The sequence below is a fragment of the Diceros bicornis genome, chromosome X, assembly GCF_020826845.1.
Source record: "Diceros bicornis minor isolate mBicDic1 chromosome X, mDicBic1.mat.cur, whole genome shotgun sequence".
NCBI lineage: Eukaryota > Metazoa > Chordata > Mammalia > Perissodactyla > Rhinocerotidae > Diceros > Diceros bicornis.
In genome coordinates this window covers 13742228-13769761 of record NC_080781.1, presented here as the reverse complement: position 1 = coordinate 13769761, position 27534 = coordinate 13742228, and the positions used below count along the sequence as shown (strand labels likewise).

The following is a 27534-nucleotide window of genomic DNA, read 5'->3' as shown; positions in this document are numbered from 1 at the left end:
TGAACAGAGTAAGCAAAGGGCAAAGAATAGCCAAGACAATTCGTGAAGAGTAAATGATCTGTCCATCAAAAGGAACCAGGACTCCTTGGAGAAATACCTGATTCCAGGTCTGGGGCAGAAATATAAAAGATGAGTATAAGATATCTTGTCATCTTGTGTGTGTAGATGCCGAAAAACAATAAAGCTATCAAAGACTGCTAGGGTTGAGTCAAAAAGACTCAAGGACCTACTTGAAGAAGCTCCTGTTGGCCTAAGATAGGACAATTTAAGCATCAATAAAGATAAAAACCGCAATGGATAGACACACATCAAATATATTTAAACCCATCAGTTCATAAGGATACTTAACCAACCCCTGGTTTAGAGCCTCAACAATGGGATTAAATATATTTTTGTAATTTATCTTTTATGTTTCATTTAACATAGTGTGACTCTCTCATGTCCAATACAGAGCTCCGACATCTTTTTCTTAAGCGACAACAAAACCCTTTAATTCCAAAGCAATCACACTCAGAGCCTCGATGAACAAAACAGATGGCATCAGGGTCCCAGGTAGACTTGGGACTGGTCCTTTCCCTGCCAAGCAGGCTTCAGAGGAGCTCGGCAGCTACAGTGTAAATCTCCAGGGCGATGACTCAGCTTTCATTTGCATAACAATAGTGTACTGCACGCAATATATTTTCAAGTTAAAAGCAGTAGGTTTCCTTTAAACCTATTATTTCAAAGAATGAGATGTTTCTTTTCCCAATTGATTGAAAGAGCTGCTGCAGGCTCTTGAGCTGGGCTTAACTTCACCCTCAGTGTACCAGGAGTGGTAGTTCCCTGGCAATTGTCTCTCCAGTAGCGATGCTATATTCATGTTTCTCTTCAGAACGCATAAATCTTTCGCCTTTTACTAAAGATTTCCGTGGGGAGAAACAAGCTTGAATCTTGATTGAATTTTTTCAGGCCTTGTGCAGTGACAGGGCTGATATTTATGTGTAATAATAATAGATCCTTGGATAGTTTTGGTTTCCTGTTTGGTGGTGGTGGTTGTTGTCTTTAGGTATAGATAAAGCTCCTGTTTTCTTACTCCTGTAATATGTGACTTCCATGTAGTCGTATAGTTTTATCTGTATTTTAAGCTTATGTAGGTTAAGTCTTTCTGTTCTTTTCAGTCTTGGTTTTTTTCCTTTCATTTTTTACTTATTTATTCTGTTTTTTTGGTAACGAAGATTGGCCCTGAGCTAACATCTGTGCCCATCTTCCTGTATTTTGTATGTGGGATACCTCCACAGCAGGGCTTGATGAGCTGGTTTGTATGTCCATGTCTGGGATCTGAACCCGTGAACCCTGGGCCGCTGAAGCCTAGTGCGTGAACTTAACCACTATGCCACTGGGCTGGCCCCCCTGGGTCTTGCTTTTTTTTTTTTTTTGCTCAACATTTGTATTTGTGAGATTCATAGATTCACTCACATTACTGTGTGTGGCTGTTCTTTGGTCTTCTCTGTGGTATCACGCAATTATATTTCCATTCTATGTGATGGACATTTGAGTTGGGTGCAGCCTATTAGAACACTATTATGGACATTCTTGCACATATCGCCTAGTTGCATAAGGGTGTATCCTTCTATGTATCTTCCATTTTACTAAGTAATGGTAATTTTCCTCATAAGTAGTTATATGATTTTATACTCCCTAGGAGAGGAATTGCTGGTCAAAAAGAAGTGCATATTCAACTTTTCATTTAAGTAATGCCAATTTTTGCCTTTTTCCAAAGAGATTGTAGCAGTGTACACTCTCGCCAGCGTTATGTCAATGTTCCCTTTGTTTCACATGCTCACCAACTTTTGCTATTTTCAGACTTACATTTTTGACCATCTGGGGGGTGTGAAATCCATCACTTAAAATATTTGCATATAGGGCCAGCCCTGGTGGCCTAGTGGTTAAGTTTGGTGTGCTCTGCTTCAGCAGCCTAGGTTCAGTTCCCAGGCACAGACCTTCACCACTCGTCTGTCAGTGGCCATGCTGTGGTGGCGGCTTACACACACACTCACAAAAGAGGAAGATTGGCAACAGATGTTAGCTCTGGGTGAATCTTCCTCAGCCAAAAAAAAATTTACATATAATTCCCATGTATGGATGAGCCATCACTTGTTCAAATCAAGATTCTGGTGTAGGGCATGTAGGTAGTTTCCAATTTTTCTGTTTTATAATCAAAGCAGCACTTGTCCAATTCCTCAGAATAAGTTCCACAAGTGGAAATGCTGGACTAAATGTTCCAGTATTTAATTTTTTTTTTTTTAAAGATTTTATTTATTTTTATTTTTTCCCCCCAAAGCCCCAGTAGATAGTTGTATGTCATAGCTGCACATCCTTCTAGTTGCTGTACGTGGGACGCGGCCTCAGCATGGCTGGAGAAGCGGTGCGTCCGTGCGCGCCCGGAATCCGAACCTGGGCTGCCAGCAGCGGAGCACGCGCACTTAAACACTAAGCCACGGTGCCGGCCAATTTCTTTATTTTTTTAATTTTTTTAAATTTTTCCCCCAAAGCCCCAGTAGATAGTTGTATGTCATAGTTGCACATCCTTCTAGTTGCTGTATGTGGGACGCAGCCTCAGCATGGCCGGAGAAGCGGTGCATCGGTGCGCGCCTGGGATCCGAACCCGGGCCGCCAGCAGCGGAGCGCGCGCACTTAACTGCTAAGCCACGGGGCCGGCCCAGCAGCATTTAATTTTTGATCCATATCACCCAACACCATTTGGAAAGATTTTACAATTTTACATTCCCATCTACGGTATTTGCGTTCCTTTCCCCCCATACCCTTGTTAAAAGTAGATTTAAAAAAAATTTTTTTAATCTAAATGATGCATGTACTTAATTTAAAAGTTAAATGACACAAGGCTTTCAGAACAGCAAACCCCTGACTTGTCCTTCTCCATCCCCAATTCCCACTTCCCAGGAACCATCATTTTAAACTCTTAGCAGTTTCATCTGTTGGCTTCTATGTCTCACAATAACATGCTTATACCACTCTTTCTTGATTTTCAGTTTTAAATTGTGGCAGAGACTTCTACTTGCCCACTCTGATACCACTTTTTCCTCGGCCTTCAGAGGTAGCGCACCTCTGGAATTCCTGAGCTTTCCCAGGGTTCTGAAGCATCCAAATGTCCTTGTCACCACCTGGCTGCTGTTGCCTGCTCTCCTGTTTTTGTTGCTATGAATGTATACCTTTTCTTTTTATTCTTTTACTGTCATTTAGCGAGGTTTGCGGATGGAATGGAGATAATTGCATATATTTAATCTGCTGGATTCAATCTGAAAGCCCAAGATATCATACATTTCAGAAAAATTTAAAAACTACTTCAAAAACAGAATTAAAATCTTATCTATTTTACAAAGTCCTCTCTCTCTTTTTTTTTTTGCTGAGGAAGATTCACCCTGAGCTAACTTCTGTTGCCAATCTTCCTCTTTTTGCTTGAGGAAGATTCACCCTGAGCTAACATCTGTGCCCATCTTCTTCTATTTTGTATGTGGGTCGCTGCCACAGCATGGCAGCTGACGAGTGGTGTAGGTCCACGCCTGGGAACCAAACCCAGGCCACTAAAGCGGAGTGTGCCGAACTTAACCACCAGGCCACAAGGCCAGCCCCAAAGGCCTCTCTTAAAATAGGATAACATTTAGGATGTGGGATAGACTTTAAAAAACATGCAATTCCATCCTTTTGTTTTTCTAAGGAAGCAGCTGAGTGCCCTCTAGTTGAGTATCTTGCCCAAGCAAATCTGACTTTTCCTTCAGGCCTCTTGCCTCTGGGCTCAGTGCTTTGCAACCCTGGCTGCCCAGCAGAATGATTTAGGGAGTTTGTTGAAAAATCCTATGTCCAGGGCCACAACCTGGGCCAATTACTCTCTCTGGGGGTGGGGCTTGGGCATCATTTTCAAAGCTCCCAGGTGGTTCTCAAGTGCAGCAGGGTCACTGTGCTAAGCCAAGAGAGTCAGTCACTGGCTTAGCCTATTTCTAAAAGCATGATAATATGGACAGTAAGGCATCCATCCCATGTAATTACTTTTGTGTGTTGTCCAAATTTTGAATAGTGTCTATTTTCATGCCTTAATTTCACGAGCATGCATTCTGTTAATTTTGCTAGTGGCATTAATACTTTGTTCCATACTCATTTGGTAGAGGTACACAATTTAGCTGAGTTCTCACATCACATTTATACCCTGTAGTGTCTCCATGAAAGAGTTACAATTGTCAAGTGATGTGGCCATTTTGCTATATCTGGATTTTTGCATTGTCTGAGTGCAGTAATGGCAGAGAAGAATATTATGCACTTAATGGCTATCATCATTCTAGTGTGGATACTTTAGTAGCAGTCACTCAAATCCTCCATTATGATGAATTGATGTATCATCTCCATTAGGTCACAGGCTTAATTTTTTCCCCCGGCTTTATTGAGAACAGGCTTAATTCTTAGAGGAGCTGATTAACTTTGTTGAGTTTTAGCTCTAGCCAGCAGAAAGCATCGTCAGTGCTCATTATGGTTATCAGGAAAGAATGAGAGAGATCAATATATCTCATCACTACCAGAGGAGGGAAAATCCCACAATAGCTTTAGAGGAAAAGACCTACTGACTGGCTTAGAAAGACCTTTTATTATGAAGGACAGCCTACTGCATTTGAGTAGAACTCTATGGTGAAAGTAAAACGTGTTCTTAAAACTCAATACTATCTCAAGGCAGTTTTCTATTTTTTTGTGTGAGGAAGACTGGCTCTGAGCTAACATCTGTGTCAGTCTTCCCCTATTTTGTATGTGGGATGCTGCCACGGCATGGCTTGATGAGCAGTGTGTAGGTCTGTGCCCAGGATCTGAACCCGTGAACCCCAGGCCATCAAAGCAGAGCATGGGAACTTAACCACTACACCACTGGGCCCACCGCAGGCAGTTTTAATTCTATCAATAGGGGCCTACATACCAGATAACTTTGAAATATTTATAAGTCCTCTTTACCAGAATAGAATTTTTAGTTATTCAGGAAAAACCATTGTAACATATCTTACCACTAAAAGTGAGGTTTATTTATTCAGAACAAAGTGTAATATAGTTTTTCATATTGGAAATAAATCAGGATGCATTGAATAAATACTGTAAAGAAAATCATAGTTTAACAACTGAAATCATAAATGGCTTTATTTAAACAAAACCCTTAGTGTGAAGACCAGATAAACAATATGATGATTTATGAGACAGATATAACTGCATGTGATTAAAGCTTCATGAGTATGTATTTATCATCTGTTATGACTCATTAGTTTTCTCTCTAAGCACCATCTTTTTTGGGTACTGTAACATGCATTTTGTAATTTTATTTTCTTATCCACGTAATCTGTGGAAGTAATCATTTATTAAAATGGCCTGTTTTCCCCCCAATAAAACTAGTTATATAAACTATATCAAAGTTTCTACCACTTATATTTTTAAAAGCTGAAAAATAAATTTGCTAAAATTAAATGCACCTAATTTTCATAGTTGAAAAATGTTTATCTTTACTTAAAAATGGAGGGAAAATCTCACTATGACCAGGACGAGCAACCATATCAAACTATTTAAACTATAGAAGCACATTCAGAGTTCTGGTTTTTACACCAAAACAGTCAAAGAGGCAAAAAATATATATATATTACAAGTTGGATGTGATCATAAGTTTTCTTTTGGTAAATCTTTAAAATGTCCTAAAAATCCTATTTGTGGGGCCAGCCCAGTGGCATAGCGGTTAAGTGCACACACTCCGCTGCGGTGACCCGGGGTTTGGATCCCAGGTGTGCACTGACGCACCGCTTGTCAAGCCATGCTGTGGCGGCGTCCCATATAAAGTGGAGGAACATAGGCACAGATGTTAGCCCAGGGCCAGTCTTCCTCAGCCAAAAGAGGAGGATTGGCAGATGTTAGCTCAGGGCTGATCTTCCTCACAAAAAAAAAAAAATCCTATTTGTGACAATATTTTGATGGTGGAAAATCATCTTGGTTACAGTAGGACATCTGAAAGCATGAAAGCACTGTGAGTACAAGGATAATTGCTGCTTTATCTCCTAAAAGATAAGCTCCTCTGGTTTAACTCTTCAAAAATTACAAATTGAGATTTCCCATTTCGTATAAGAAGTTACCACTTCTGAGTATAAGGAGATTGTGACATTGTAACCAAGTCTGCTGCTGCGTCAGCTGAGGATTTTACTAGCTTGCCATAAACTGCTGTAACGGCAGATAAACGGATAGTGTTAATTTTTGTATTAACTCCATGCACCTAAAATGGGCTCCATGCTCTGTTACCTTTTAAACTGTTTTTGTTATTTGATTTCACGTGCCTAAACATGCCACACACGGCACCATCCAACCTTTACAGCCTTTAGGGCACATCAGCTCTCTAATGCCACCCAAGAACCTCAGAGAAAGCTTGCGAATGTGTAAAGTGTTCTCAGAGAACATGTAAAGTCTCAAAAAAAACGTTCTGAGCAAGCCTTATCTCTGTGCTTCATAGTGTCATCATTTTCCTTCGAGATGTGTGCTATCAGAAATATCTGATTTAGCAGGATTATTTGTGGTCCCCCTGGGGATTTGGTTCCTCTTTATTTGGCAACATGGAAAGGGAAGTTGGCAGTCAGTACTCACTGGCACAACAGAGGAGGCACCTGTACCGCCAACTAGAAAGACTGTCATCCAAGGACGCTAGTGAAAGGGTCCAGAAACCTCGGCTGCCCCGAGCACATTATTAGTACATTAGTCCAGCACGTCTCAAACTGTCAAGTCCATTCGAATCCCTGGGGGTCTTGGTAACATGCAGATCCTCAGCCAACAGGTCTGCAGCAGGATCTGACACCCTGCATTTCTAACAAACTTCCAGGGTAGGCCACTGACGCTGGTTCCTGAGCCACACTCTGGGTAGTGAGGTATAATCCTCATAGTGCGATGGAGTATGTTCATATTCTAACCTTTTATGAAGCTTACGTGTTTTTATGCTCAGTATATCTTGTTGGCTAACCCCCAGGTATGTAATAAACACTTAGAAATTTCCCACCAAACATGGTTACAAATTATTCTGCCCTTTAAAGGAATAACACTTCAGTTACTTGTATAATTTACAAAAGCAGAACATTTTACTCCTTGATGAAACCATAAAACTATAGCATATCTGTATTTTTATGCTGTGTATAAAATCTTATTTTATCCTTTTATTTTCACAGGGCAATGAACAATTAAGTTGTTTTTAGACACAGTAAGAGTATTATGTAAAACTGTTGTTACAGTAACATATTTTGTCATTTTATTTTTACTTTCTCTGAAACTTTTATATTTATTCAACATTCATCAATAAGAATTTTAGTGCATATACTAAGAGCCAAGCTGTCATGATCAGAACTGTCATATTCTGATCTACTTACATCTAGGATTTTTAGCTACTTAAAAACATTTAACATAGTTCTTTCCCTCTAGCAAACTCTATTTAAAAGAAAAGTCAAACTTTTCCCTTCAATAGGATTATTTTAGAAGTTGCCAGTCATCATCGCTGAACCTAAACTGGGTAATCGGCAACTGCAGCACCACAAAGTGGAAATCTCTTGATAATGGGGTCAGTGGTTTCATAGAATATGTGAGTTTACTGCTAAAACCCAAGTAATCCCAGGCTGACAGTCTGGCTCATTCAAATGTGCGTATCCCAAACTACAAACAAGAGTAATGCTGGGACCCACACCCATTTCTCCTGTTGACTATACCTTTGCCAGAGGACCATGGGCTAATTTTTATGGGGTTAAGAATACAAATATGTACATTTTCCTTATAAAGAATTGTCTTAATTGTATTTCCCTTTAAGAAATAAAGGCTCCTGGAAAAATACGAAAGTTTCAGGAAGCAAATGCCTTGGAAGTGTTCTGACACTAAGCCACCTTGTTCTTTTAAAATAACCATATTCTATGAACATGGGTGTGCTGGTGTAGCAGAATACAAGTAGGATTGATCAGTGAAGTTTCATAAGTTGTACTCAGAGGAACACAATTTTATAAAGACAGTTTAATTAAGACAAACAAAGCTAAAACATTTATATGTGGTGATGATTTAAACAAGAATAAGAGACTTTAAGGTGAACAGGCTTCTGAAGGTTATCAATACAAAAAGGATGAAAGGCCCTGCTTTCTACAAAAACTCTGATGTGCGATTTAGGAAAATATTATTGAATGTGGTATAGTTTAAAAAATAACAAACAAGAAAGAAACAAAAGGCCCTGGAGAAAAACATTTTTGTACAGTATTTCTCAATGTCAAATTGTGTGATGTTTATACCATTACAATCAACATAATTATTTTATCTTTTGGCTTCCAGATGGAATTTTAGAAAATAACCTAGCAAGAAAATAGTCCTGAAAGTGCTTCCTCTTAAGTTCTTTGGTACAATTTGGTCATTTTGATAGTTATCAACCCATTGAGTAAGTACTTTAACGTACATGTATCAACGAAAATGCAACAAGAAGTACAAATGTTTAGAAAACCACAATTGAAGAATAAATCACATTTTTGACCTCATGGAAAACAGAACTCAAAAAGTTTACTTGTGTTTCTGTTGCAAAGACATCCATACTAACTAGAAGAACATCTCCAACTAGATTTACATTAAAGAAATATTACATAAAACATCCCTTTTTGATTATTAGACTAACTGTTCTATATACTTTTTTTTAAGTAGAAGAGGTAAGTTTCAGCTTGAAAAAAGAATAATTTTGAATTTCATAAAGTTATACTCTTTTGTGCCTTCTGATTCAGCAAGCGTCGCCATCTAGAATTTCATGTCAGTTACACAAGGTTAAGGATTATTCTTTTATTTCAGGAAACAGCTAATTTTCCTCCTGCAGCATTTTCTCTATTTCCTTATCCCAGTTTTCATCTCGTTTCTCTGATTCTGTCACCACTTCGTATTCTTGAAGTTCCTGTTGTAGTTCTTTTTCCCAATCTGCAGAATCCTCTAAGAGAAACAAACGAGAAGGAAAAGATTCTCTCTGAGTGCATAATGCTGGTTTTAACAATTCAGTTGACTATAATTACCTATGTAAGTCCTAGCCATGGTATTTTTTTAACATCTCAGGCTTCCTTACTGTGTGTGCTCAGGAAAACTGAACACATTTTAACAGTGACCAAAGAGAAATATGATTAGAAAGATAAATTTCTTAAACATAGAAGCAAAGGTATTATGTCATCATAAATTTTGGGTGTTATTTTGCTTTACCTACGCCTCTGCTTTTCCTTATGTTTGAATGGATAACTGATAACTAATATTTGGTTGCAATTTGATTTTTGTTTTTTGTGTGTGAGGAAGATCAGCCCTGAGCTAACATCCATGCCAATCCTCCTCTTTTTTTGCTGAGGAAGACTGGCCCTGGGCTAATATCTGTGCCCAGCTTCCTCCACTTTATATGGGACGCCACCACAGCATGGCCTGACAAGCGGTACGTCAGTGTGTGCCCGGGATCTGAACCGGGGCCGCCAGCAGCGGAGCGTGCACACTTAACCGCTACGCCACAGGGCTGGCCTCGGTTGCAATTTAATTTTTACTAGTACCGATGATGACGATAGCAAAAACAGCTAACGTTTCTTGAGCATTCACTGAGCCAGGCACTGGGCTACCTGCCTTCTACATAGCACTCTTTGTTTCCATCCTTAGAACAATCCATGGACGAGATACACTATTGCACACATTTTACAGGTGGGGAAATGGAGGCATAGAGAGGTTAAGTGACTTGCTCCAGATCACACAGCTTGATTGCAACAGACATACGGATGGAACTAGATCTGCAGGCTCCACAGTCTGTGCTTAACCACGTTAGCAGCAGTCTCCCTAAAGTGGCAACAGCTACCAGGACCTGAAATCAGGCAGTCTCCTGCCAAAGGCTGGCCCCTTGTGTGGGCTCCATCGGAGCTCTCACACCAGTCTTCCGTGTTGAGATTTAGAGCTGCAACTTTCCACTTGGACACTCAATATACCTCTGTATGTGTGTGTGTGTGTGTACACGTACGTATGTAGGTCTAGGATAAGGCATCGGCTATGTAGTGTTATAAAATAGTGAGAAAACAGACCGGCTATTTAAAAAGTAAAGCTAAAATCCATTTTCATCTTTCAAAAACAAATTTTAAACTAGCAGCTATAGAGAAAACAAAAACCAAATGTTTTCAATCTTTTTGCAGCAGTGACCTCAAGGGAAAAGACATCGTGTGTTGCGTAGCAAATCATCAATTTCACAAATATTTACTAGGTGCTTACTGGGTGCTATGCTCCATGTTAGGTACCGTGGGGGATAACAAGACAAGTCACAACTGCCCTTGAGGAACTTACAATTTAGCTGGGGGGCCAAGACAACTCATACATAAAAGAATATTAAGTGGTTCAAATTATAACTAGGGCAGGAATTCAGAGAAAGAACAGCTCATTTGGAGCAGCCAGCTGGCACCTTATGAGTCCTGACCCAGGGATCCTTCCAGTCTCCTGTGGGGCCTCTGCTACTAGTCACGCCAGCAAAAAGGGAGCCAGTGCAGTCTGCTCTAGCTATTGCCCACAACACATGGGGCTCACGCCGCCTTCATCCGCAGTGGCCAGCAGCCATCTTTATCAGAAAACAGATGGGGTGGGAGGGGTCTGAGGGGCCTGGTGAGCCCAGGTTGTCACTTCCCCACTCACTTCTCTTTCCCCCACAGCTCCCCGCTCCTCCTTCCTTCCCAATTCTCTCCTCCAGAGTCCCTCTGCAGTGTGCAAACAGGGTTCCGCTTCACCTCCGGGAGCACCTCGCCGTGCTTTCTGCACAACTGTGGGAACAACTGGCTTCCTGAACACACTGGAAGTCTCAGATGGCTTTGTGAAATACTCTTTATTTGATGATGATTAACCCAAGCCTTTGCTTTTCATCCAGTAGAAAGCCAGTCCCCCCAATCTATACCTTTTTTCTAAATGATTTTTTTAAAGGCAGCCTGCTCCTTCCCAGAAGTGATGCTCTTGTGGCACACAGCAGCTGGGAAAATAATTTTCTACATACAAGTACCAACCTAAGCAGGAGGGCAGCTTTTAAAGCAGAAGGCCAGAGGGCAGCATCTCTAAGTGAAAGGGCGTGCACACTTCCTCACCCGTTCCTGGCCACATGTCCACGGGGCTGAGGTGCCTTGGACAAATCACTTATCTTCTCTGGCTCTTAGTTTCTCCTCTCTAAGCTTCTGTGCATGCTTAGGGCAAATGGACATGAGGTCTGGTCAAGTGTGCTAGAATCCACCTTCTAGTGGGGAACAGAGAAGCAATTCTGCTGCAAAAGTTACAATATACTTTTGTATATCTGCTTCAGAATAACAATTTTCTACAATCAACTTTGGGACAGGGGAAGAGAACAGTTGTTTGTTTGTTTTTTTACCTTCTAGTACGGCTGTCTCCTCCTCCTTTTTGTTAAGCACCAGTTGCTCCATTTCCTTTCTCAAATCCTCCTGATCTAAGTTACAGGCATCGAAGGCATCACTGACAAACTCAGAAACACCTGGGCTGGTAGAAATCTCCTCTTCATCCTGAAATGCAACAAATGAGCTCGGAAAATGGTTTTCTGACATTTATGTGCTAGATAGAGCTCTGGTTTATAGTCATCTCACAATTTAATGCAGCATCATTTTCGGTTCCTTCCTCTGCTTGTCGAATGCTCACTGCTCTCCAACCTTCTAACCTGCACAGTTGCTTGGTAACTAAATGAGTTACCACCTGAATCTATTATGCTCACACAGTTTGGATCGCTCCACTCATTCTGTCCAATTCCTGATGAGCACATCTAGAATTACTTATGCCAGGGAATTGCCTCACGTCTCAGCTCTAGGTCCTTAAATATTCAAGTACCAGACCCCTCTTCTGCAGAACAGATAAGCCCCGTATTCATAAGTAGTTTGAAATGGTATCTGAGATAGTTAACACAGAGTTACTTCATTTCCAGACATCAACTACTAGGTACAACATAAAACTGTATTACCTCTTGAGTTTTAAGCTGAGATTTGATTACGACAGGTGGCGTTTTGGGCCGTACTGCCTCTAAGAAGTGAGAATAAAAGAGACAATTGCTTGATTCAATTCTGAATACATATTATAATAACAACTAAAATATCCACAAGTATGACGATACTAAATAATTCTCAGAAATGGGCTTTTATGTTATGCTTTTGGTTTTTCTTAAGTTATTACAAGAAATAGCCAGGTAAAACCATCTCAACCTCTTTCTTTTGGGGATATTTTTTATATGTCATCATATTCGATGCCCCTTAGATGTCCTGCAGGAAATAAATTTTGACTTCAGTGTTAGCAAAATTCATTAAAGGATAGTTCTGCTCTTTCTTTTAGGATAACAAGAATTAAGGTATTTAGCAAGTTTCCCTTCCGTCACGAATGCTAGAAAGCACAAAGTAAAGGGCACTGCTCAGTCCCAGCTTCTCCTCTTTCTCATGGGCCGCATTTTCTAATCCACCTTACTAGATGTGCAGTCTTTACTGAACCCTGTCTGAAGTCCATTTTGTTATACAGGCAGTATCTGGTAAAATGGAATTTTCCAACAAAATTAATAAAAAGAAACACAAAGAATGGTAGACAATTGGGATTCATATTAACATCTATATGCAAAATGGTAAATTTTACTGTGTAGAGCAACTTCACTACATTTCCTTGACCCTAAATGCAGTGTCAGGTCCTTTCCTAGCGGTCTGTACAACCTGTGCCTAGGACACATTGTTTGGCATAATCATTTAAAATTCCATGCATGGTTAAGTCTCCAGTTGTAATTAGTACCCTATACACAGCAGGTATTCATTAAACATTAAAAATATGACACAAAATACATTTCTTATTTTAATTATTTTTACAGTTGTGAAATCGTTGCTGATATTATAAACACTTTCCTCAACAAACCAGAGGTAAACTGTCACAATAAGAGTCAAATGTGTAATGTAATAGTGGCCAGCTTGGAGCTGGATATTTGTTACTTGGAGTAGAACGGAGCTTAGTTCTGCTCTACAGACTACAGTAGTGGGGAGACATCAGGTTGAACAGAAGACTGAGAAACAAAGAAAAGGGGTAGACCGAATCGGTGAAGGACAGAAGGTATAGTAAGAGGCAAGGAAAGAGATGGGAAGATGACTGGTGATCGAGGGAGGAATAAAAAGGAAGAAATAAAAAACTGAAGCATGAGTCGAGTCGGCTAAGGAGCAATGCCCCTGCCCGTTTTCTGATAATAAAAGAAGACTTGAGCATCCATGGTTGTCAGTTAATTTCTTTAACTTTGACTTCTGTTCTTAACTCCACTTGAAGTCCATGTTCATGTAATGTATTTGATCTGGATTTGATTAGAAAGATGGATGGTAGTAAAAAATGACTTTTTATATTGTTTTATCCATAATTCAAATTTCTTTAAAGGAAAAATAAAATGTTTGCTTCCTGGCTTAAAAAAAAAAAAAAACTGAAGCACAAAAAGATACCAAAGTAAAGGAAAGCTTGCGGAAGAGGTGTGAGCGGGGTCAGAGAGAGGGCAACAAGAGAAGAATGAATATTTCCTCTGGAAAGAAGAGAATTTTCCATAAGATGACAATGACATTTCTGGTACATACAAGATGACAAGCTCATCAGAGTCTCTAAGTTAAGAATATTTTTAAAGTAACTCTCTTTTTCAGAGTGAAGTCTCCTCTGAATATACCTGTCAGTGGCAACTCCTCCTCTCTGCCGTGGCTCTTCTCCTCCTTTCCGGCGGCCTGCTGCTGGGCCGCCAGGGCCGTGAGCTGGGCCGACTGCTTAATCAGGGAGACACGGTAAAAGTAGTTCCGCCAGAACACTTCTTCCTTCACGCTTTTAAAGACAAACAACACCACGTTTGAGAATGCAGGCATACAAATGCACGCAGTGGTTATCTGTTGCAGTGGAGACTGGAATAGATGATTTTTAGGGGCATTTTCAAATCCAAGTGAGGCCAAAGGAGATTCTCATTTGCTTTCTAATTGAAAGTTGAATAACAGGATAAAAAGAACAGCTATCTTCTCCACAGCACCAAAAGACAACTTACAGAACACCAGTGACACCTCAGGGATTTTAATGATACCAATACTGCCTTCAGCAGAGGAAAACAGGGTGCTGCTGTGAAAGCAGCATAATCAGCCTGGGAGATTGGAAGCGGAGCCAGGACTCCACCAATTATTTGCTGTTTACTGAAGGATTAAGTGCTTTCAAGCAGTGAGAAGAAAGGATTGTGGGTGTTGTTCCTTATGAAAGGAAATGTTTGGCAGTTCGCAAACAACTAGCAATCAGTAAGAGTTAGCAATGAGGTGGGAGAAGGTTGATAAAAAGACTAAGTGCAGTTCAACCTGAGAACTCTCAGTGGTTCTCACACTTGTCTGCATATGAGAATCACCTGGGATGGGGTGTTGGTGTCCAAGTGGGGTAAGGTAAGTGTCCACACAGGGGGGTGGCCTAGAATGGGGAGTGAGAGCCTGAGCAGGGGAGGAGGTGGTGGTAAAAATGGAAGATTGGTTACACATGGGGGGATTGATCATTAAGTAAAAATATTACAGATATGGAAACCAGGTTTCTCAGCATCAGAGAAGGGAGTTACAAACACTCAAAGGGAAAATTCTAGAATGATCCCTGTCATGAGGTATCACTATGAACACATGGTTTTCATTCAATAGAGATGCAAATAAGTGCATGTGTATGTACACCAGCACACACACATTTTCTAGCTCTGTCCACTGAGTGGGCCAAGGAGTAGTGACACCCCAAGAGCAATGAGCATGCCTAACACTCAGATCTTGGTTTCTAAACACCATTTTCCACTAAAAGGAATCAAAGCTCCCTGGATAAATGGCTGATGCCAGGGGTACAGCAGGGAAAGAACAAGATGATCCTGGACTATCTTGTGCCAGAAAGCAAGGAAATGCTCAAAAAATGATGGGCATTGAGTCAAAAGAACACAGAAGCCAGCTTGAATGAGCTCCCACTGGCCAAATTGGTGATAACTTGGACATTAAAATAAATAATGATAGTAATGAATTCTAACAATTGTGTAAAACAGGACCATGCGTCCATACAGATGTAAATAAATACACGAATACATTGTAAGACTGAAGATGAATGGAATTTTTAGAGTTTCAAAGTACCTCCCCAGGAAAATACTTATTAATTTCAAAGAAGAAAGGAGTAACTTCACAGTCAAGAAGCCTGGCAGAAACCACCTTCATTAAGTGACCAAAGAATAGACAGTAATGGGACAAAATGGCAGTGTGTGCCACCTGATAGGATGCAACAGACTCAAGGAGACTGACGAGACATGCAACACGTGAGTCTGAACTGGATCCTTTAGCTAAAAAGGATATTACTGGGCCAAATGGTAAAAAACCTGAATAGGGCCTGAGAATTAGATGGTAATAATGCAAAAGTGACTGTTTCCTGACTTGGATGGTTACATCATGGTTATGTAGAATCCTTGTTTGTAGGAAATACACACTAAATTATTCAAGGGTGATGGGGCATCAGGTCTTGGATGATTCAGAAAAGAGTTCTTTCTACTGTACTTCTAATCTTTCCTTAAGTTGGTGATTGTTTCAAAATAATAATAATAAAAAACACTGATGACTGTGCTCACCTCAGAGCAATTAAATAAAAATCTCAAGGGTGGAAACAAAGCAAGATTCAACAAAAAACATAAAACGCACAACACCCCCAAACCAAGGACAGCCAAGGAACGGCTTTAGTGACCTGCAGAGTATGTGCGGGGGAGGGGGACTGCCTGGAGGAATTGTTCACTTTGTGTTCCAAAAACGTTTTGCTAATGAAATGACAAAAGGGTAGGGGCTGGCCCTGTGGCTTAGCGGTTAACGGTTAAGTGCGCGCGCTCCGCTACTGGCGGCCCGGGTTCGGATCCCGGGCGCGCACCGACGCACCGCTTCTCCGGCCATGCTGAGCCTGCATCCCACATACAGCAACTAGAAGGATGTGCAACTATGACATACAACTATCTACTGGGGCTTTGGGGAGAAAAAGGAGGAGGATTGGCAATAGATGTTAGCTCAGAGCCGGTCTTCCTCAGCAAAAAGAGGAGGATTAGCATGGATGTTAGCTCAGGGCTGATCTTCCTCACAAAAAAAAAAAAAAAAAGAAATGACGAAAGGGTAGGAGGATGCCTCTTTACCTCCTGGTTTACTAGAAGGGATGCAGGTTCTTAGAATGGGGGGAAAGTTGAGGAAGAAAGCATGACAGAAAAAGACTGAAGGAGTAGAATAAAATCAGTGAGAATGAAGAGAAAATCCTGAGACCCAGGCTTGTGAACAAGGACAAGGCTTGCCTTAGATAAGACATCAAAATACACGGTTGTCACATCTGTGAATGGCAAAGCTGGGCCAGGAAGCTAGCTTTTTAAGTGACAGAGGCAAAATGCAAGATTATCTACATAAGCTAGGCTAGGTAACAAGACGATATGCTGCTAGATGCGACCCATCTTTTCTTTCATTAATTCCAGCCACATTTACCGAGTGCCACACACATCAGGCCCCAGGCTAGGTGCCGGGGGAATTCTGGGATGAATGAGACAAGTTGTCTGCCAACAGAGACGGTCACAGGAATAATAATGACCTCTTACTTGTTAAATTGTCACTACGTGCCAAGCACATTTCCCAAACTCACGTGGCCTCATAATATCTCTCAGAAATAGTTCGGCAGGAGGGAGACCTGGCTTAACAGGGGTTCAAGGGGTCATGGCCGATCACAAGTTTAGCTGAGCAAACAATGGTAGGCTGTAGCTGCTAGAAGAGCTAATGAAATCTTAGGCTGCATTAAAGAGCAACATAAGATACACTACAGCGTGCCCTTCTGCAATTAGACAACACATTGTATTCACTTTGGGGAACTCACCTCGATGGTGAGGGGGTACAGAGATTAAACCACCTTGGGAACAAATGAAGGAACTGGGCTGTTTACCCAGATAAGTTCATGGTGTTAAACAGGAACATCACAGCTATACAAAAGTGCGATTAGCCTTCCCATGAGGTAGTGAGCTGCCTGAATATTTTCAAGGTCACTTGTAATTTTGAGCTCTACAAAATGTCCAACATGAAAGAGGTGTTCTATCTATCTACAGTGGATCATGGGCAATGATTGCTCTCTTAAAGACAAACACCTGGGTTGTTTTCCAGAGTCTCTCCCTCTTGATGTAAGTGGAAGCACTGCAGACTTTCTGGAGAAAGTCACAATGCAGATGACACACTAAAGGTTCTGAGAAGCCGTCTGATAAAGAAAACCATCAAATGCAGCACCTCCCAAACCCTTATCTGACCACTTATGCTTTCACGGACTATTTTATTTTATTTTTTTTGTAATTTATTTATTTATTTATTTTTTTCCCCCAAAGCCCCAGCAGATAGTTGTATGTCATAGTTGCATATCCTTCTAGTTGCTGTATGTGGGACGTGGCCTCAGCATGGCCGGAGAAGCAGTGCGTCGGTGTGCGCCCGGGGTCCGAACCCGGGCCGCCAGCAGCGGAGCACGCACACTTAACCACTAAGCCACCGGGCCGGCCCATCATGGACTATTTTAAGGCAGTAATATGCTGTGAGCACCCTCTGGGAAACAATGGGCATATGTCACAGTTCAAGGCTGGAAGGGGCTGGTGATTTTCCTACTGTCGTCAGAGTGAAGGCCTCAGAGGGTGTCTGTGACGCACCAGCAGGGCCCTGTCACATGCCAGCACTGCTGTCATTGGGAAGTGCTAACACACTAAAAGGCGTTTTGAAATACAGAGCAAGTGTTGTTTTGGTCTGTTTTCTAAATTGTTCCTGGTTAATGATGGTTTCTGTTCAGAAAAAGTTTCTCAAATGATAAAGATGCACTTCTGTATGCCAGAAAGGAAAAGACCAGAAGTCCTATATGTGTGTGTGATGGCTCATTTTTGTTTTATTATGGAAATTTCAACAAAAGTGGAGAGACTAGAATGAGGAGCTGCCATGAACCCATGACCTAACTCCAACAATTATCAGCATTTGCCAATCATGTGTCATGCCACTCTCCCCTGCACACACACTTTTCTTTGGGTGGGAGTTGGGATATTTTAAGGCAATGCCAGATATCATATGCTTTCATCCATAAATACTTCAGTAAGCATTTCTAACAGATAAATACTTATAAAAAATAATTCTAATTTCTAAATCATCCCTAACAGCATTAGAAGTAGGAAACTAAAATTATATTACTCAATGAGTCATTTACTTAGCCTGTGACAAATCAGAAATACTATTTTCCAAATACCAATTCTCCAAAGCTTTTAAAAAATCTAAAATTACTGTCAGCAGCGAGAGGGAGTCAATACCCAAAACTATGGACAGCTACATGCCTGCCATGAGTACCCTAGGCCACATGTCCCAGCACGTCAGGGCCTCTGGACAGTCCCGAGAGCCCTGGTAGAGAGCCCACCCAGAGGGATTCAAGTGATCTTCAAGTCGATGGAGCCTTCAGGCGTGAAGCCCACCTGAACCCCAGAGCTTTGCTACTCTTCTCTCAGGAAGAGGCAGTTATTCAGAATAGGTACAACTTCAAATTCTGAGATGAAAGAGCTTCAAACAGATACATACATATGAACTGTTCAAAAGCCAGCTCCCAGAGTTTTGTAACTGTAACAGTTAAAAATAGATCAGATGGTAAATTTTTTTATATTCTTAACTAAAAATAGCTATTTTAGACACAGTCTAAAGATTAAATTTGTAATGAGATTTTAGCCATAAAACACACACTTTTCTTTTGGGAGGGTGGGGGAGGACTGTAGAAATTCATTCTCTTTATGGAGGAAAGAGTTTCACTAAAAAGAAAAAAAAAAGATTCTATATAACTATTGTTCCAAGTCTGGAAGAACACTTCCAAAGCATTCTTCTCTCACAGATAGAAGGCCTTTGCTGCTGTGTGAACCAAAAGGCTAGCAAATATTTGTTCAAACCCCTTTTTGGGCAGCTAAACATCGCAAAATGAACACGTTTATCTGTGCTCCCTTTGAAAACACCATTAAAATATTAGAAAAGGACTTAAGTAGATAAAAACCTCACAATGACAAAGAGAACTGGTGAGGAAAATGATAGTGGAAGCTGAAAAGTTGATGGGCAAATAGTAAGCTACTTTGTAGACCAGAGAAAGCTGCGCTGAGCTGCCCGCAGCAGAGGCAGCCAGCAAGAAGCAGGCCTGTTTATCAGGTGGAAGCCCAGAAAGACCCGGGACAGGAGGCAGCAGGCTCTCGGAAGGCCGGGTGCAGGCCGGGCTCAAGACTGGAGCAGCTCGGGAGAGACCCTGAAGGAGCAGTGAGCCGGCTCTGACTCCCGTGCCCCCCTTCCCGCCAGGGACTGTGCTGCAGCAGAGCCCGACGGTTCTGAGCCGCCGCACTCAGGGACAGCTGGTGCAGCTGAGAACGGGGGTGCGGTGCCACACTGAAGCCACAGGAGTCAGGCTCTCCCCGGTGTTCCGCCTGCGGCCAGGCAGGAGGCTGAGGAGTCCTCTCGGGGAAGCCACCAGGCCCAGTTCCCAGCACCCTATCAGCGTGGCGCCTTCAGATACAAAGGACGAGTAAGGAAAGCCTGCAACATGCAGGACAGAGCCCAGAGTGAACACAAAGATTCAGAGAAAAGAGCACAGACAGAAGAGCATCTCAAGAAAACTACACTTCACGTACTCAGAGACCAGTGAGATACTGACTGGATCCATATAACAAGAACGTTCATGGAATAAGGAAGATGGGTGACTTGAAACATGCGACAGATGCAAAACAAGGGACTGGAATTAGAAAAGGTGAGGAATAGCCCTGTGGTGGTGGAGGGGAAGGCAAGGGGGCCCTCTGCTGACGGCCGTCAGGGGTGTGTCCCAGAAGACAGTATGCCTGCCCTGGAGCTTAAAGGACAAGCAGGGATTCTGGGAGGGGAGCAGAGCCTTGGAGCAGAGGGAAAGCGGCGGGTGGGAAAGAGAACGAGGACGCTGCTGCCAGAGCAGAGCCTGGGAGGCAAGGCAGCAGCCAGGCCTCCTCGACCTTAATTTTATTCAGCAAGACATGGGCACATTTGTTGTTTTTGTAGGAAAATACATTCTACCTTCTAACTGGGGATAAAACAGCACATCTCATCTCCACCCCGAATTTTCTGGAAAGTCCACTATTGGTTTTGATTCTATGGGGTGTGTGTGCATGTGTGCGTTGCTGAAGGGCTGCAGAGCCCATGTTTATGAAGAGAGTCTGAGACCATCCTGGCCCCCATCCCAAGATTCTCTCCCCTGAGACTGTGCACACGAGTAAGGCCCTCAGAAAACGCAAACACACGCCGCGTGAGCAGCACCACTCCGGCTCAAGAACACACTGCTTACAGTTTAGGAACAAGGGCGAATCGCATCCCGCTTAGCAGCTCGTCCTCTTGGAGCATGACCAGGGCGATGGGGTACATCTGATCGAAGTCAAAATTAAACTGCACACCAGCTGGAGGGTCACGAAGGAAATTTCTCTTGTCCTTTGATGAAAAGGGTAAAGACATGGTGAAAACCACAGAAGGCAATTAATATGTAATATGTAAATTAATATGTATTAATATGTAATGTTACAATTAATATGTAATATGCAATATGAAGGCAGTGTAATGCAACACTGATTTGACAAATACTGAATCCTCCTAAAGACTTCAGCCACAAAGTCCACTGAGCTATCATTAACCTGTGTGCTTAAGAGAGAGCAGAGAACAACCAATCCTTTCACATATATGTTGTGTATATATATATATATATACACACACACACACACACATTTTTTGGATTAAACCATTTCATTGAGGGGCTTCAGGGGAGGGTCGAAGGGCTGCGAGGACAGTGAGATCTGACATCCTCGGCCCGGCCAGGATCTCCCCAGCTCCAGTCACTGAAAGCTCACATATTTTTTAACAGTCTCAATTGGAGAGAGCGTCGTGGGAGGCCTGGAAATTCAACTGTGCGATTAGTTAAAATTATATAGTTTGAAATCACGTGAACATACGTTTGCTTTAGTGGGCACCTTTAGGTATGTGAAAACTAGTGTAAATAATCTTAGAAACATTCTAACCCAAAGGTGAAGTCAGCTAACCATGGTGGTCATATCAGAAAGTGAAATGCATGACCCAACTTACTCCTCAAGCGTGCACAGACCATGCTTTTGTCCCACACCTCCTGACAGGTTCTGCCTGACGAATCTCTGCTAAGATCTGTGGGTGAGTCCCTGTACTGGGGGCCTGGGAACGTGATGGTGACTGAGAGAGACACAGTGTGGCTTCCCCGCAGAACGCAGCCATGCTGGGGAAAGGCTCGTTGTTGATTCAGTCAACAAACCTTCACTGAGCACTAGTATTAGGGCCTGAAGCCCTGGCTTCTTGGTAATGACACTGGGAAGCAAGCACTTCCATCCTTACTTTACAGACGAGGAAGCTGGGTCAGGGGAGCACAAATGGCTTGTCCCAGGTCAGGTATGTGCTCTAGCGAGTGGCAGGGTCCAGCACTCCCCAACTCTAGCACAGCGGCAATTCAATGGGCTGCCGACATCTCTGGAGGGCTCCGTCCGTTCTAATCAAGGACAATCACTTTACTCTGCAAGATGAACACTGCCACAGGTGTGACAACACTCCAGGGACGGTGAGACACTGATATCCTGCCACTTTGCGCTTACGCAGTGCTTCCAACTTTCTCATGCAACCCTCTCACCTGATCACCCCTGCAGATTCGGCCTCCTACAAGTTTCTGGTGCAAGAGGTGCACTGCTAGGCTGTCTGCAGCGGGGGAGGAGGCGAGTGAAACGACTGGCTCCCTCTGCTCTTCCTCACCCTGCCAGAAACCAATCTCCTTTTAAAAATACACTACAAATAACAGCTGTAAGTGAATTCTTCTTCCTGCTGCTGTCCTCAGGCTTAGGATACCTTAAACCAAGGGTTAGACAATCCACACTCTGTCCATGTGTACAGGCAACACATGGACAAAATAAAATGTCACACAAACATTTTGTCATTAGTGTATTAAAATTGGAGTCTCATTAAAAGGAAATTCAACCCAAGACTGGATTAGAGAAAACATGCCCATCACAGAAGATCCTCGTATGGCCTGTGACTGCAAAGCCAGGACATGACGTAGAAATTCTGGCAAGGCATTGCTGTGAATTTCCAGTGCACCTGCGCCCACTACGCCCAACCGGGAAGAGCTGTGTGAGTCCGTGTTTCTCTTGGACCCCTTCTCTTCTGCTAGCCAAGAAGGAAACGAAATGAAAGATCCAAAGTCAAAGCTGCCCTGGATTACCTGACCCTGGATCAGAAAATTTCCTAGGGAATGAAGTTGGCTTTGAGTTCCTCTGAGATGGAGCTTGACTCACGCAGATTAGTGCATAAAGGCAAGTCTCCAAACCACCCCCTCTCCTATAGACTGAACATAATAACCAAGGCAAAAAGCTGCTGCTTTAGACTACTCGAACAATTAAGATTGTTTGTTTCTACTCTATTTCTTTTTTTAAACATCTTTTTTGTTTGTAAATATAATACACACCAATTTTTAAAAAATTCAAAACACCAAAGAGCATAGAGTCAAAAATCCCACCATCCACAGACAACCCACAGTTGTTGGGTTGTTTAACCCACAGTTAAACATTTCTATGAACACCCTCTTTGATATGTCCCTCTGCATATGCAGTGTTTCTGCAAACACAATTTGACATAAACAGGAAGACACTCCGCATGCTGCAGATCACCTGTTTTCCTTTTCACTCAGGGCTGTGAACATCTCATCTCTGATGCAGATATGTGCACACTGAATGAACTATAATTTAATTAACCAGGCCCATTTCAGTAGTCATTTAGATGGTTTCTATTCTTTCCTTATAAAGAACTCTGCAAGTAACATCACTTTATAAACAGATAGCTTTTATTCCCTTCTGAAATGATCTCTTTAGACTAAATTCCTAGAAGTGGGATTTCTGGTCCAAGAGCAGGATTATTTTGATACATATTGCCCACACTCTCCTCCAGAAATACTGTAGCAGTTCATACTGCTATTAACAATGCCCATCAGTTTCATCTCCTCTTGCTTGTGTTAAATTTTAACAATATTTTTGGGTTTTGAGAATTCCTACATAAAGTAAGAACAAATCTGAACTTAAATGGATTTTAGTTATTTTACCTTCCAATGTAAAAATTTCAAAGCCTGAAACTGTCCCAATAACATTTCACATGGATTTCTATAGCAGCCTCCTAATGGGCAGCTGTCTCCAGTCCCATTTCTCCCACCCATAGCAACCCACTCTCTACATTGCCCCAAGAAAAACATATATTTTACCTATCACTAAAATCCTTCAATGACGCCTTGTTGCCTTTAAGATAAAACCGAAACTTATCAGAATGGTATAAAAAGGTCCTCATGGTCTGGCTCCTGATCTACCTCTCCACCTGCATTCTATAGTCTAGCCACACCCAAATGCTCGCAATACCCGCTACCCAAATGCCAGACCCTGCCCCACATCCCCCAAACATCCACGCACCCTCCTTCTAAGACTCAATAACTTGGCTCCACGGTCATCACTTCTGGGGAGCTTCCCCGGGACCATCTTTTTCCCTCTCTGAAATAAATGAACCGCTCCTCTCCACTGCACTTCCTTAGCATCCTGTATTACAGTCCTTACTACAGGGAATGCTACTGGATATGTACTTAGCAGCTCTCTCTAGTAAGCCTTCAGGCTCTTGAGAGTGTGTTTCATTTACTTCAAGTCATAGGACAAGGCTTGGCCCAGACTAGTTACTAACAACAATTTGCTGAATCGAATTCTCACAAGTACCTAATGACAATGGTACTATCAACTTCTTTTCATGCATTACATGGCCTTAAATGGCTCCTCGATACAAGGGGCTTAAAGGGTTACTCTGCTATACTCTCTGCATTGTCCCAAACTAGTGTCTGGTTAAGTCGGAGAATGTAAAGCAACCCTGGCAGAGACTGCTCACTGTCTCCCAGTATCCCTTTCTTCCTTCCTTTCTTTCAGGACCACAACTCTGAGTTCCAGCTGGGCATGTGGCCACCCAGCCAGAGACCAGATTTTCCAGGCTCCTTGGCATCTAGGAGCAGCCACACATCTAAGTTGCCCAAGTGATGTGGGCCTGAGTGATAGGTGCAGTTTCTGGGTCTCATCTTTCTTTTTTTTTTTGCAGAGGAAAATTAGCCCTGAGCTAATACCTGTGCCAATCTTCCTCTATTCTGTATGTGGGTCGCCACCACAGCATGGCTGCCAACGAGTGGTATAGGTCCGTGCCCGGGGAACTGACCCTGGGCCACTCAAGGGGAGTGTGCCCAACTTAACCACTAGGCCATGGGGCAGGCCCCCTGGGTCTCATCTGTCAAGTGGTCTGGCATGCCCACCTCTTTCCCAATTCCCACAGGCTAGACCACAGTCATGGTCATGAGGAGCTGGCATCACCATATAGAAGACAGACAATATTCTAGGGGCTGGTATAGGATAGGAGTAAGACAGGAGGAATTTGGGTCCCTAGATGATGTCATGGGGCAAAGCACACCTCCTTGGACCATCTACCTCTGGATTCTTACATGAGGGGTAAGGAGGGAGAATGGGAGAGAGGGAGAGGGGGAGGGAGGAGAGAACTCATGGCTTATTTAACCTACTGTATTTTTGGATCTCTCTATCATAACAATTTAGTCTATCCCTTAACAAATTTAGCAGCCATCAGAAAGGACGTATCGAAGACGGTTTTAAAGGCTCTGGGTCATGCTGAAATCCTGGGAGCTCTCTTGTAGGCACGTCTGCGTGCAACATTTACCACATCATCCATTTAGCAGATGCTCGTTCAGCACCGGCTGTGCTCCAGGCACCGTGTCACCTGCTCAGCAGGGCCCAGTACTGATGGAGTCCCTGCCTTCACAGCACTTACATTAGTTAGGCGTTAGGGGAGTGGGAAGAGAAAGAGACAAGGGTTTAGATGGCTAAGACTCTCAGATGGGGTAACTGGGAGTGGAGGGCTGAAAGGGTGGTGAGGGAGGCCTCTAGGAGGAGGTGAGATCTGAGCTGAGATCTTGTGGAATGGTGCAGGGTGGGGTTCCAGGAAGAGGGGAGAGCAAGCACAAGGTACTACAGCAGGACAAGGCTCGGCCTGGTTGTGCAGCAGAAAGCAACAGTGGCTGGAGTGCTGGGAAATCACGGCAGCGGGGCATGAGGGAGGAGAGGTGTGCAAAGCCAAGGGCCTTAAAAGCCAGGGGAGGGAGTTTGGATCTTGGTCTACAAGAGAGGAGACACCATTAGAATGGTCTACGCAATGGAGTGACACAAAGTGATTTACGCTATAAATGGACCCCTCTGGCTGCTGCAACGAGCTTGTACTGGAAAGGGGCAAGGATGGGACAGCAGTCGGGACGCTTCAGGCAGATGCTGGCACCAGGACCACGGAGGCAGCAGTGCAGAAGTGGACTATATTCTGAATACAGCATTGTCAGGATGGGGAGAGGTATGACTCAAGGAAGACTCCTAGGTTTGTGGCTAGAAAAAACTGGTGGGTAACTGGAGTCTTATTCTGAGATGGAGATGAGGAGAGGAACAGGTAGGGAGGGACAGAGGAGCTGTGGGGACTTTTCTGGTGAGCATCGGATGTTTGCCCTCAAATGACACCAACTCTCACCATCCCAATTCCCTTCTGGAAATAAGCAGGTATGTGATGGCAGCATTAAGTTTGGCAGTAACATGGTAAAGAAAATACATGGTGTTCACACTGAACTCATATCGATGCTCACGCCTTTAAAGGGTTTACTAATGGAAAGAAAGAACCTTAAAATGCCCTAGGGGAGGGCAATGGAAGGGAGGGAAAGCCCACATATACGTTTGTTTGTTTTCTAGACTGAGGTTCCACTTATGACTTTGGTTAAAAAAAAAAAAAAAAAAAGAGTGGGTTAGAAACGAAGCTTGAAAACCACTGAAAAGTAAAAAGGTCTATTTGTTGAGTCCCGAGCCCGGTGGGGTGCTGGGTGCTGTGACAGAGATCAAAGCCAGTCTCTGCCCGCTGAGAGTTCATAGCCCAGTGGAGACACAGATAAGAAGTGAGGGTCACATGTGAGAGTCTGGTCCCCACACCTGCACAATGGGGATAACAGCCCCTACATCTACCTCGCGGATGTGCAGTGAGGCTTGACAGAGATAAGGTGTGAGGAAATGCTTCCTGAAACTGGGAGGTGCCACCCAATTGTTAACTGGAATTGCTACCTTCCCTCTGAAGTCCCAAGAGAAATTTTTGTGGGCTAGCACATGGAATTTTATTTCTTTCAATTTTAGTTTCAAACAAATACATATAGAGAAAATTTAGAATACAATCATTTCATTCAGAAAATTACAATGCTATCTAGAAACTTTATATGATAGCATATCTCAAAATATTATCTTAGTAACATAAAAGAATCCTTTTAAAGCTGAAAGAATTACTTTGTGTAATAGAGTATACTTTTCCATTAAGAAAAAAGAACTTAAGGAGAAGCAAATTAAAAGTTAGTGGAAAAAAAATAGTGAAAGTTGATGTGTATATTCCTAACATTTCAAAATATTTTAACAATTGTATAGAAGAAAAACAGTCTGTTAAGGATAAAGTTATGATAGGAAGGAAGTATTTCTATACAGGGTATCACAAGATACTTACAGCTGATAAGGCCAAGATTTGTTGTTTAATTGTTTCTTCATCATTACTATCAACCCATGGGGGCACTGCTGCTTCTAAAAGGTTTTCAATGGCAAAGAAGAAAAGAGAAAAACAGGTTACAAGGGTTACACTGCAATCCGTGGTTTGAAAGAAATGAGAAAGTTTCCACACAACTATTTTAGCAATTTACTAAGAAGTTCCAAATATGAACATTCATCGTTAATTCCCAGACTTAATGTATGAATCTCATGCATATATGCATTTGGTAAAACATTACTCTACTTGAACTATACAGTGGAGAAATTGGACAACACCTTGACCAGGTGACCAAAATCAATATCACCAGTGAAGGAGAGACGGCCACTGTGGGCCTCCAGATGTGATACCTGAGAAGGACATGACATCATCTTTGCAGTATTCTGGCAAGAATGCATAATCTGAATCTAATCACGAGGAAATATCAGACAAAGCCCAAATGAGGAATAGTGTATTTAACAAAAGGGGGGGGTATTCTTCAAAAATATTAATTGTCATAAAAGACAAAGAAAGGCCATGAAAATGTTCCAGATTAAAGGAGGCTAAGAGACATGACAAAAAATGCAATATTGTACCCTGCTAGATGCTGTATTGAGGAGGAAAATGTAGAAAGGACATTACTGGGTCAATTGACATAATCAGAATATGCATATTATATCAACGTTAAATTTCCTAAAACTAGTAACTGTATGGTTGGTGATTATGTAAGAGAATATCCCTAATTCTTAGGAAATACACATTGAATGGAACAGGAAGAAAAAAAGCCACACACACACACACAGAGTGAGAA

The 27534-nt window shown here is 42.3% G+C and overlaps 1 protein-coding gene and 1 non-coding gene across 2 annotated transcripts in view; one reads left to right on the top strand and one right to left on the bottom strand.

Moving 5' to 3' along the window:
- The first annotated feature begins 851 nt into the window (after window positions 1–851).
- Window positions 852–969, top strand: LOC131401504 (U5 spliceosomal RNA). Its single transcript, XR_009217703.1, has one exon. It is a non-coding gene; the product is annotated as a U5 spliceosomal RNA (small nuclear RNA).
- Window positions 970–5151: 4182 nt separating this feature from the next.
- Window positions 5152–27534, bottom strand: part of SYAP1 (synapse associated protein 1) — a 32796-nt gene continuing 10413 nt past the window's right edge. Inside the window, exons 4-9 of the mRNA XM_058535501.1 lie at window positions 26709–26782; window positions 20395–20534; window positions 13718–13866; window positions 12011–12069; window positions 11414–11561; window positions 5152–8988 (exon numbers count right to left, since the gene is read on the bottom strand). Of these exons, the coding sequence (XP_058391484.1) occupies window positions 8861–8988; window positions 11414–11561; window positions 12011–12069; window positions 13718–13866; window positions 20395–20534; window positions 26709–26782 (698 nt within the window). The 3' untranslated portion in view covers window positions 5152–8860. The remainder of the gene's footprint in view (window positions 8989–11413; window positions 11562–12010; window positions 12070–13717; window positions 13867–20394; window positions 20535–26708; window positions 26783–27534) is intronic.